This window comes from Papaver somniferum, unplaced genomic scaffold (assembly GCF_003573695.1).
Source record: "Papaver somniferum cultivar HN1 unplaced genomic scaffold, ASM357369v1 unplaced-scaffold_22, whole genome shotgun sequence".
Taxonomy (NCBI): Eukaryota; Viridiplantae; Streptophyta; class Magnoliopsida; order Ranunculales; family Papaveraceae; genus Papaver; species Papaver somniferum.
In genome coordinates, this window is record NW_020632152.1 from 3,513,616 (window position 1) to 3,526,524 (window position 12,909).

At 36.6% G+C, this 12,909-nt stretch overlaps 1 protein-coding gene and 1 long non-coding RNA gene across 4 annotated transcripts; one reads left to right on the top strand and one right to left on the bottom strand.

The window, feature by feature from the left end:
- Positions 1-1,393: 1,393 nt before the first annotated feature.
- On the top strand, positions 1,394-8,189 carry LOC113340647. Of its 3 annotated transcripts, none has more exons than XR_003355577.1 (5): positions 1,394-3,718; positions 6,150-6,221; positions 6,748-6,911; positions 7,152-7,362; positions 7,522-8,189. It is a non-coding gene; the product is annotated as an uncharacterized LOC113340647 (long non-coding RNA). The 3 variants fall into 3 exon arrangements; XR_003355576.1 differs by lacking the exon at positions 6,748-6,911 and having other exon boundaries at positions 7,522-7,782; positions 7,871-8,189; XR_003355575.1 differs by lacking the exon at positions 6,748-6,911.
- A 159-nt stretch (positions 8,190-8,348) lies between these two features.
- Positions 8,349-9,089, bottom strand: LOC113340618 (antimicrobial peptide 1-like). Its single transcript, XM_026585743.1, has 3 exons — positions 8,772-9,089; positions 8,520-8,579; positions 8,349-8,366 (listed from the first exon to the last, which is right to left on the bottom strand). Exons 1-3 carry the CDS (start codon positions 9,087-9,089, stop codon positions 8,349-8,351), a joined length of 396 nt encoding a protein of 131 aa, XP_026441528.1.
- Positions 9,090-12,909: the final 3,820 nt, after the last annotated feature.

The window sequence follows — 12,909 nt, forward strand, 5'->3', positions numbered from 1 at the left end:
AAATCAAGAGAAAGAAATGAATAAACAAGGAGTTAAGGATGAGAAGAAAATCAATAGAAGATGAAAAATGGTTTTCACTGTGAATAACATGATTTTTATGGCAGCTACGGAAAGAAAGGAGAGAAGAAAGATGGGGTCGACGGAAATATACATATATTGGCCGTAACTGTATCTAGGTCTCACGTAGGCCCACTAAAAATTAGATAAAAAGATTATTAAAGGGCAGTTTGGGGAAAAATGCATAGTTATTAGAACAATTTTGAAATTAGAAAAATTATCTTTCCAAAACAAAAGATTATAAAATTGAGAGGAAACATAAATGCTTAACCTATATACGGGTATATAGGTTAAGAGTTAAGAGGACCCTTTATTCTAAGTTACTTTAAAGTGCAAATTTAAAGTATTGTTTTGATTTTTATTAATTTTTTTTTTTTTGTAAGTTATTGAAAAAATTCCCATTGATAGCCAACTAAATAAATTTATGGACTTCAATTTGTTTATGCATATGTTAGTCACCCACACATCTGAACTCTATTTATTCTTACATACAAAGTTGGAAGCCTCTAATCGCCTTACATAAACTTGATAATTTAGTTGTATCCAAAGAAAAAAAAATTGGGTTCATCCCTGGTCCATTTAGAAGGGATGATACTTTTTCTTTTAGCTTATGAGATTGATTTCTTGCACCTAAGTATTTTCTCTCTGCGCTTGCTACATGACACACATTGACATATATAAATATAATTTCGAAAGACGCAGGGGCAACTTCCCCCAATTTTTTGTTATAAAGACCAAGAAATTGGTGTTGAAGAGTTTGGAATTCAATTCTCTAAATGGATGAAAATATTGGTGCTAGCAAGTTTTGAATTTGAGGTGTTCACGAGTTTCGAACTCAATTTTTTAATAGATAACATAGATAAAAATATTGGTGTTACCAAGTTTTGAATTTAATGTGCTGACGAGTTTTTCGAATTCAATTTTCCTGATAGATAAAAGTATCGGTGCTAGCGTGTTTCGAACTTGAGGTGTTGACTAGCTTCGAGCTTTCCAAATACCGAATGTTGATAACAAGTTTTGGTAGAGACAAAAATTGTTGTTAGTAGCGAGTTTTGAACTGGCTAATTTCAAACTCACCCAGCGTTGATAACAAGTTTTGGAAGAGACAAAATTGGTGTTAGTAGCCAGTTTCGAACTCGGATATAATCACATAGATTTTACTACTATACTAGAGTGACATTGCATATAGATTATAGGACATCCCCAACCTGGGCCAATATCAGCTGGGCTCCAAAAATCCCTATGCAAAACTGAACTCGGCCTTGTGGGATATTTAACCGAACCAAATCCCGATTTAAGTTAATAACTTCATTTTTGAGTAACCTGTGTAGCCAAATGCCCTTCAAAATCCTCTCTCTCTCTCTTTCTCTGGTTCCTCCTCCGAAACCCTAATTTCCCAGAAAGATTGATTTGATTTGTTTATTTCAACTTCGAATCATCGCTTCATCTCTGGTTCACACTCTATAGAAAACAAACATTAATTCAAGCATGAACTCAAAATGAAAATTAGAATCTGAAATCGAAGAAGAAGAAGAAGCATTCAGGAAGAGAGATGTACCCATGAAATCCATTTCAAGGTTACCCAGTGAATTCATCATTGCTTCTATGTAAGTCTGTTTGCAGAAATTGATTATGCCCTTATTTTCTAACCCTGATTCTTGTTAAAATTATACCCCCTTAATCTTACTATCCAGAGAAATTTAACCCTATTCTCATTCTTCAAGGTTATTACAGTAATCAACTTTACTCCATAGGTTATGAATCATTAGGGTGTGCAATTGAAAATGTTGCTTTCCAAAGATTTGTCCTCATTTAAATCTTTAGATTATGATGTTCTATTGTTGGGGTTCATGTAATGGTCTGGTTTGGATATGGTTGTTTCATATTGCTGGTAGTGGTGATGGGGAATTTTCTTGTATTTGGAACCAAAAGAATATAAAGAAATACCTAAGTTACATGTAGAGTTTGAAGGCACAAGTGCATTTGGTTACGATTACAAGACTGGTGATTACAAGTCGGCAATAGGTGCAGAAAGTTGTGGAAGAAAGGGTAGTATTCTACTCCAGGTCTATACGTTAGCATCAAATTCATGAAAAACTGAGATCATCATACCATTTTTTTTTTAATGGGCAAGCATCTGGGTGCTTGTTAAATCCAATGTATATGATTTTGTTGAAGAATAAGGATCCGTTGATGGCTCATCTGATCTGGAGAGAACAAAGATTGCTTATGGGGGACTGTCATGGAAGTAAAGTATCTAAGAGGTAAATCCATATGGGAGGTGAAGGGGAACCAAAGAAGCTCTTCTACTTGGAAAGCAATGCGTCATTGCAGAGAGGGCATTAATGAGCACTGCATTTGGAGTCTTGGTAATGGTGAGAGGATACATGTGCTAAAAGATCCTTGAATGAGTCAAGAACGACTTACCTCAACTCAAAGAAGATGCAACAGGTGGAATATCCAACAAAGTGAGTGATTTAATCTTGAAAAACCCCACCCGATGGAATGAATCTCTGACTACAGATAAATTATTGGAGGTTTCTTGTGTGTTGTGGGCCATATGGAAGTTAAGGAAAAAAGTGTTTTAACAACAAAAACTAGAACATTAAGAGTATCATCAAGGAATACCCCGCTTGACTTGGATGTGAACCAGTGTATTTCTCCAGCTGAGAAGAAAAGGAAAAGTGGAAAGTGGTGACTTGAACTGGACGAAACTGAATGTGGATGCTGCTTTTGACAATTTCCATGGAGGCGGGGCTGTGCTGGCAAGGGACTCTAGTTCTACATTTCAGGGCAGTGGTACCAGTAATCAAGCTGTCCTAAGTCCTCTGGAAGCTGAAGCTAGGGCTGTCCTCCTGGCTACTGAGATGGCTGTATTGCTTAAAATGTAAAAAGTTATCATAGAGACTGATGCTGAGAAAGTTGCTAAGATGTTGACCGAAGAAAATAGACCTATCCCGTGGAGGATCCAGCACATTCTATACCAGATTAAAGATGGGTTGCGGAAGCTCAAGGAGGTCACATTTGCGTTCAACCAAAGAGGTGGGAGTGTTGTTGCCGATTATTTGGCAAAATATTCCTTAGCAAACCACTCGAATGTCTGGTGGTTCTCTTCTACCCCCGTTCCATTATTTCAGAGCTGTGTTTGTCTGAGAGTAGAACCTCTTAGTTACTGTGGTTTCTTCTTTGTAGCAGGGGGGAAAAAAGGATCCGTAGATGGATCTGGGAGTGTTGAAAGGGTGCCTTTGCGTACTTTACAACTCATATGTGAATTATGTTAGGATTCATTTTGAAATATGGGAGATGCTGAATTACGGAGTTCAAGAATCTTGGACTAGATGCTATATCATTATTAGTCATGAGAGCACTTTTAAGGATTTCACTCTGATGTGGTCTTTGGAGAATGGCAAGATTCTATTCTTGACTTCTGGTAGCCTAGTTTTGTATGACAGGGAACATGACAGTGCTAGAGAACTAAGTATGCATAAATATTGCTTTGAGGTCAGCGTGAATTATTTCGAAAGCTTAGTTTCTCTCAAAGAAGGGTGGATAGAGGAATTAAGCCTAGTTTTGTATGACGGGTACTTCGTTGCAGAGAAGGGTGGATAGAGGAATTAAGAGAAACCCGAAGAAGAAGAAGCTCTAAGTGCAATAAAAACAGGTGAAATTGAATATCTTATTGGTTCATGTTATTACTATATTTCTGCAATTTCTGTCATCAGATTTGAGTGAATAGTCATTAAGTTAATACAAGTAGTACTATGTATCACTTCGGATCTCATATGCTTTCTTCTCGTTTTCAGACCCTTAATGTATTCATGGATCCTGAATAGAAAAAAATTGGTGTCCCCAATCTAGAGCAATATCATTCTTTATAAGAGTAGTATTATTCTTTTGCAATTCATTTTTTATTTGATTCAATAGATCATCCATTCTCCTGAGTTCTCTGGAAGTTTTATGAGTCATATTTGTAGATGCTATATAAAATTCTCCACGTATGCAGTCATTATATATCCTCCTCTGTGTTACTAAGCTGAATTGCTGAAAACAGAAACCACAATTTTATTGGAACACTAACTTTCTTAAGTTTAGATGTTTAGTAACCTTTTGATAGTCAATGGTGATCCTGGAAGCTTCTGAAATCTGTATTCGTGAAATGTCACAGTAGATTTGGGAAATTTTATCGTCGAAAGAGAAAGCAGTTTATGATGGTGCTGTTGAAGAGATCACCTTTTTATCTTAATTGATCGGTTTACATAAATAACAATTTAATACCATATGGAGAGAACGATTGATTAGATTTGTGCCTATTGTGATGCATCTGTTTCTTTAGTTGAGACTTATAAGATTCCGTTTAAGTTTCTCTATCTTATTGATTGCCGTGGAGCATAAATATATAGATTCCTTTCGGAGCTTGGGTAAGCTTTTGCCAGGGTTGATAAACCTAAGATGCCCTTTGCAGACCTGGCAATCTTTCTATTCACCCCTCTCTTTCGGTTAAATGATACTTATGACCCCACACTGGTGTGTTGTTTGAAGTACATTTGTTTTGCTTTTTGAATTTCGCATATTGTTTCTGAGATCTGGCTCTGTTGATATCAAATAAAAAACTAATGATGCAAACTGTGTGTTATGTGATGCTCGCTTGTTTTAACAACTGCTTGGTTTCTTATCCCCTAATAGTAGTGAATAGTAGTGATAGATGTGAATGTTCCAGATAATGAGAAAAACCAAAAACACTCAAAAAGATTATAAATGAAAGAGCACAATGATTGCAACCTAAACGATAAACTTTTTAGTCTTCTGTCTTTCTCTTGGATCTGCATAACATCAGCCTCACTTTTCCCCCTTCCTTTTTGTGTATATCTTCTACTGGAAAATAGACAACTGCAGAATGTTAAAACATGGCTATGGACTCCTGACTTAGGATTGTGTAGAAGCACGCATCCCATTAGATGTGTTTATATGGTCCACAAAAGCTCCTCTAGTTGCTAAGAACATAAGATTATTGAAAATTAGAACCTTTTTGTACTACCTTTATGCTCTTGGCTCAATATAGAAGCAGATATAGAAGGGCACTGAATGTTTGCTGGAAGCATATTGGCTCATCTTATAGTAATTAAAATTGAGAAACTGCGGTGTTTGTGGAGTCTGGAATGCTGTTGAAGTTGTGGTTTGATCTCTTAAATTTCTAAGTTAACAGTCGTGTGTCATGTACCCTCTATGAGTGAAGAGTGCCTATATCAGAGTCACTACTAAGCCGTTAGATATGGAGGTTGTGGGGATGTTTACTATGAGAAGACAAGCACTGAATTATCATTTAGTTATAACATTAGTACTATGTTTCATTCTGGATCTCATATGTTTTCTTCTCGTTTTTCAGACCCTTAATGTATATCATGGAATCTGGATAAAAAATTTGTTGTCTCCAATCTAGAGCAATATCGTTCTTTATAGAATTTTAGATTATTCTTTTTGCAATTCAGTTTTTATATGATTCCGTAGATCATCCATAAGTGTTAAGAGTCATGTTTATAGATGCTGTATCAAATTCTCCATGTTCGCAGTCATTCTATATCCTGCTCTGTTATTGTTACTAAATTTACTAAGTTGAATTTCTGAAAACAGAAACCACAATCTTATCAGAAACAATAAATTACTTCGTTTAATAACCTTTTGATAGTCAACGTTGATCTAGTAGGCTCTTGAAAGATGTATCCTGAAATGTAACAGTAGATTTGGGAAATGTTAAAGTCAAAAGGGAAAGCAGTTTATGATGATGCTGTTGCTTTCGTAATTGATTGGTTTGTATTTGGAGTCATTGATTTAATGGAGTCATTAAGAATTTTGTTTTTGTATTTGGAATACTCTCTTTAAGTCTCTAGTTAATATGAATAACAGTGTAATACGAGATGTAGAGGACTGAATAGATTTGTGCCTTTTGAATGTTAAATGTAATGATGCATCTGTTTCTAATGTTAATTTTTTTCACATTGTCAATCAATGAAAATACTTATATATGTGCATATTCATTTCCTTACAAGATTCTGTTTAAGTTTCTCTATCTTATTGATTGCTGTGGTGCCTTTCAGAGCTTGAGTAAGCTTTTGCCAGGGTTTATAAATATAAGATGCCCTTTACAGACCTGCAATCTTTCTACACAGGTGCGCTGCTTGAAGTACATTCCTTTTGCGTTTTGAATTTCCCATATTGTTTCTAAGTTCGGTTCAGTTGATATCAAATGAAAAACTAATGATGCAAACTGTTTGTTATGTGATGCACGTTTATTGTAACAACTGCTTGGATTCTTATCCTTTAATAGTAGTGATAGATGCGAGTGTTCCATGTCATGATACTGCTGAATGCAAAAAATCAAATTTTACAATAACTGGATCACACTCAGAAATTCAGAAATGATAGAGCAAATAGAGTTATAATGTTGCAACTTCTTAGTCTTGTGTCTTTCTCTTGGATCTGCATAACATCATCCTCACTCTTTCCCCTTCCTTTTTGTGTATATATATCTTCTACTAGAAAATAGACAATTGCATAATGTGAAAACAGGGCAATGGACTTCTGATTTAGGATTGTGCTGAAGTACCTAGCCCATTACATATGTTTATATGGTCCACAAAAGTTCCTCAAGTTGCTAAGGACATAAGATAATTGAAAATTAAAACCTTTGTGCAGTACCTTTATGCTTTCGGCTCAATATAGAAGCAGATATAGAAGGACCCTGAATGTTTGCTGGAAGCATTTGGGCTCATCTTATAGTAATTAAATTTGAGAAACTACAGTGTCTGTGGAGTTTGGAATGCTGTTGGAGTTGTGGTTTGATCTATTAATTCTGTAAGGTAACAGTTGTGGAAATAATCAGTATCGTTCTTGTAAAGTTGGAAGGTGAATGTCGTGAGAACAATGAATATCCTCAGTTCCGTCGCCTCTTACATCTTTAACAGATGGATTTTGTTATACAGTGATCCCTCTCTTTAAGGAAATTAAGATGTTATTATGCATTGGTTAGTAGTTATGTTTGTAATATATCCTCAGCTCCGTCGCCTCTTACATCTTTCACCATGATTACTTTTTTGCAGATGCTCCAGCTTTTTGGCATAACAAGCATTATAAACTGCCTACAAAAGTAACTTTTTGTGAATTATTATCACTGCATACAAGAAGCATTATAAACTGCGTATTAGCTAGCTCCAACTTCCTTGGAACTTAGTTTTAGTAGCACAGGAAGCATTATAAACTGCCGCTTCTTCGGCATCTCCCTGGTTGAAGAAACTCAATTCTAACTTTCAGGTATCTTTGGTTTTCCGTTGATCCCTCTCTCTGCTTGTGGAAAGTTGATTTTATCTTGTTTCCCCATTTATGCTGTTTTTGTAGTCAGCAGAATGATAGCAGTCCAATCCTGTTTCTCTGTTGATTCCCTCTAAGATAGGCAATGTGGTTTTTTATTAGGTAAGGAAATATATGAAGACTAGTGAGCAACTTTCTCAACTCAAAATGAAATGAACACTCACAAGTTGATTCAGGTGCAGTGCACTAAACAATAGCGTGTTGGATTCAGATTTTAGAACTTAACTGCAGTCTTGCCAACAATTATTTATTTCTCTGAGATTAGTGATCTTGATGCTTCTGAGGTTAAGCTTCAGAAAATTTAATAGTTTATAAGAGTTACCCGACTGGGAGAAAGTATGCAGTTGTGATGGAGAAGCTTTGGTAAGAAAGTAGCCTTACTATTTCATAAGCAATTAGCATTTTAGGATTTTCATGTTGCATTGCTGATAAAATATGGTTTCCTCTAAAGAGTTACAGGTGGAAACGTTGGACTACTGCTCTCAAGCGGGGTCTGTAGTAAATAGTCGCAACGTTTAAGTTACACTTTAGAGGAGCCAAGGTTCTCCTCAATTGACTAACAGTAAAATAGTCGCAAAGATTTTCGGTTTGACTTGGTTTCGTTGCTGAGTTTTTGGGACCAATTTTATAGTATTTGTTCATGTATTTCAATTGATATATTTTTTTATAATGTATGCATTCTTTTATTTGGTAATTAGATGACCTAGTTAAAATTTACTAGTAAATTTAAAAATGATTTATCTCTCAAACTGTACAACGGATTTTTGTAAACTTTGTATCATCGGAAAGCATTTTAAAACATCTATCTAATGAATATAAATGTAGTTATTAAATTTTACATATTTCTTATAGTAATACTAATTTATCACTCCATTTATTTATGGTATAGGTCATCTAATTAGGGACGGATATATGAATTTGGGAATCTTCTAACATTTCTTCAAAAACTAAAAAAATAAAAATACATTAAAATTAACACTTAAAAGATCCAACCGTACATAAAAAAAAGTATTACCTCCGTTTTTGGAAAAGAGGTACAAACATCGAAAGGTACAAACATCAAACATCGAATGCATTAAAAAGTACTAAGAGGTACAAACATCCACTACATTAACAAAGCAACATTCTGCAATAACAACAAACATTAACAAACCAACATTCTGCAATAACCACAACCCAAAGTTTCCATTATTCAAAAACTTATACCAAGACTCTTAGGAAGCACGTAGTGATATAGCTATCTCTTGTTTTGGGTAAACATGATATAGCTATCAGTAGGATACTTAATCATATAGTGTCGGTCTTATGGTAGAGACATCCATAGTTAAATGCACTTAACAATTAATTCTTACACTCTTCCATGGAAACTGAAAGCCGTTGCAACGCTGTGAGTTACTGCCGCCAAATACAGTACCACCCGCACCAAGACAATTCCCATTGTTATACATTGTAGCAGATGGGCCAGGACTAGTAGTGAAAGACCATGTATAACCACCCATATACAAAAGGTTTGAGCAGCCACATCTACTATATGTTTGAGATTCGCCGCTGCAACCTCCTAAACGATATACTGTGAAGGAATTTGCATTTGCCAATTCACTTGCTATCGCCGCCATGAGAAAGAAAGCCATGAATAGCACAGACAGTGATTTTTTAGTATTAGATGCCATTGCTAAATTGAGCTTGTTAACTTGGTAATTGGACTGCCTTTTGAAAGCAAATGGGGAATTTTTTAGGTTTCTTGAAACTGTGTGCTCTCTTCTTAAGTTGGATGCACGTACTTATAGTTAATTTTCTATTTTTTTTATTATTTTTTTGCTGATAGAAAGCCCTACTTCATTAATAGCAATCAATGAGTTACAGAGCAAGTGAGTCCCAGCTTTAGTGCAGTAAGTGTCCCAGCTTTAATGCAGTATGGACAGTACAGCAAAAATAGTGACCCAGCTTTAATACAGTACAGCAAGAATTTTTGACCTTATCACCAAAAACTTGACAAATAAAGATATTTCCACTAGTTTCGTGGTTGATGACCCAAAATATCTAAGGACAATGTTCTGGTCAAGAGCCTAGTTAGCAATTCGGGATTCGACAAACGTACGGAACGGCAAACGTACGAGTATTATACGGTTTTGTAAAACTCAAATTCGGTCCAAAATTCGGTCATCTGAACGTGATTCGTCAGTAATTCGGAACGGTATACATACGTGTATAATTCGATTTATAAATATGAGTTCGGATCTGAAAATTCGGTATCTATATATAATAAATAATTAATATTTATAAGGTCATAGACTAATTTTTATGCATACATGTGAGTTATTTAAAGAAAAAATAAACTTAATATGATGATATTAATAATATATACAACATTAGTCATCAAAGAGGACGTGGTATAGTGGTTTAGATCTCTCTCACCTTCACCTTCAAATCTCTTCCGTCATTTTTGTTTCATAAAAATTACAACAACGTCTAATATTGGGCCGTGTATGCTTGAGAGTCAGTAAAGCCCAAAAAAATAGGGCCTTTGAAAACATAAAAGCTAAAGAATTTTTGGCGAATTAAGCGGACGTATCATTCGGGATACGTAAAGTTCGTGAATGATTCGCGAATAATCCGGGAGTGCCACATAATACGTGTTTTGGGTTCGGAGTTGCAAATGTACGCGAATAAAACGGAAAAATTCGCGGTATGGAAAAATTCGCGAATGATTCGTGAAATCATTCACGAACTTACTAACTAGGGTCAAGAGGCGTTGATAGATGGGCGCTCGGATAAGGATAATGTGAGTGGTCCAACGAGCTATACTTGATGTGATTTTAACAAATTTCCCCGGTACAGAAACCCCCATCAATCAAATAATAGCCTGTTGCGTACATCTTTTTGTTACTTTTTTTTATCGTTAAATAATATGATGATGAATATTGATATATATCCTCCATCGTATCTGTTTATCTTTTAATATTCGGCAGCTTCAAGATCACCAGAACAATTAGGTTACTGAAAAAGATGTCGTGGTTGGACTAATGATCGATCACTTCACCGATCAATATACGGCTCCAAATACGGTGATCGATGAAAGCCTATTTTCAGCAATAACCCCAAGGTTAACACCCATCCAATGCGCCTCGCTGACGAAAGAAGTAATCCTTTTCTCCATTGGCTCTGAACGTGCTCCAGGTCCGAACAGATATACTAGTAAGTTCTTCAAAGTTTTTTGGGAAACAACACATACACAACTTATAGAGATGGTGCATAGTTTCTTTCCTTCAGTATCCATCCGCTTATGAACCATACCAACCTAACTTTAATCCCCAAAATAGATCGCCCATCCAAACCGTCGCAATTCAGGCATATCGGACTTTGTAATGTCACCTACAAAATCATTTCAAAAATTCTGGTGAACCGCATACGCCCCTTACCCCCGTTCCTGATAAGCCCTTATCAAAGTGCTTTTATACCCCAAAGATCTATCCAGGATAACATAGCAATTGCTGGAGAGCTTTTTCATCATATTAAAACCTCAACCAGTACTAAGGACCCCAAAATAGCACTGAAATTGGATATCCAAAAAGCCTATGATAGTCTAGACTGGGGTTTTGTCAGAAAAGCCTTTACCAAATTAGGTTTTCCGACAACTTTCATAGAATACATCATGCTTTGTATATCAACAGTCACATATTCAATCAACATCAACGGCACGCCGCATGGGTATATCACTCCAACTAGAGGAATAAGACAAGGGGATCCTCTCTCTTCATATGTGTTTATTGTTCGTGTGGAAATACTCTCAACAAACTTGGGAAATCTTGAGGCCCAAAGAGCCGTTGAGGGACTACGCATCTGACAAAAAGCTCCAACAGTTCTCCATCTCATGTACTCGGACGATCTTCTCGTCACATACAAGGCTTCAAAATAAGGAACTAATCAACTCAAGCAACTGCTCCATGCATGCATACATCACATCAGCAGGTCAGCACATTAATACTTCCAAATCTACCATCATCCATCATCCAAAGATCAACCAACAACAATTACTTGAACTTCATAAAGCTTTCAATATGCCCACAACCTCAATACCACCGATCTACCTAGGAATCCAATTCAAACATGGAAGATCCTCTCGTCACATTTATGAACCTCTGCTAAATCGGTTAGCGCGCATGGCAAAGGGATGGATGACGAAGTGCCTAACACCTTCAGGAATATTAGCTCTTATAAAATCTTCCCTAACCCCTGCGTCAAATCACATAATCCAAGCACAACTTCTGCCTATTAATGTCAATAAGAAAATAGATTGTGGGGACATGACTCCTCGGTTAAGAAGCTTCACCCGCTAGGCTATGATAAGCTGACTAGGACCAAATCAGAAGGCGGTCTGGGAATTCGAAAAAGCAGCGATCATAATAAAGCATTACTCATGAAGCGGTTCTGGAACATCCATGAGAAACCAGATTCAATCTATGCTAGCCTTTGCAGTGAGAAATATCTTAGGCAACAACATCTCTTTTTAGGAACTCCAGCTACCCCATCTTCAACCAGTCCTCAATGGAGGCAATTAGCATCCCTCATTCCCACAATCAAACAACATCTTTTCCACAAAATCGGAGATGGGTTAACAACCCTTATTCAAGAAAACTGGATTCCACAATTTGATAACACCCTGGATCCGGAGAACTGTTACCCAATCCAGACAGTTGCTGATCTCATTGATCCTATCACTCAAACCTGGAATCACGATAAACTAAACCTCCTTCCACCCCACATAATCCAACGAATCGTGAATATACAACTTACCCAAAATAACTCATCTGATACAATCATCTAGCCTTACACCAAATATGGAAAATACACCGCATCATCTGGCTATCACTGCTTAGCCAGATCATCGGATCATTCCTTTCAAAACCCCTTTCCACCAACTAAGTTTCTATGGACACTTCCATGTCCTCCAAAAATACAGATTTTCTTGTGGAAAGCAATCAATGAAGGCCTCCCGACCTTCACCATTTTAAACCATATCCACCTCATCGATACCGACACTTGTCCACAATGTAGTACCGATCCGGAATCTGCTGGCCACATTCTCCTCCATTGTCAAATGGTTGTGGCCGCTTGGAACATTCTCCTCACAAGACTCCCCAATCACTCAACCACAACCCAAAATCTTCCAAACTTTCCAAATCCCCAAATGACAATCACACAAATTTTACAATTGAGAACTCAGCACTCTGTCAAAACAGCCTTTTGCTTCCTTTTCTAGTACTTATGGATAGCTAGGAATGATTAAATTTATCGTCAAAGGCAACCAAATACGGGTAACATCGCCCAGATGGCTCCCTCCCTCTTCAACAAGAGTTCTCTTGGGTGCAAGAGAACCTCCCTCCCATGCTACCTGGAATATCATCTCCCGCGACCCCAAGAAATGGATAACGAACGTCTACTACAATCTTCATAGGATGGATCAAACCTAATCTTGACTGGATCAAGATC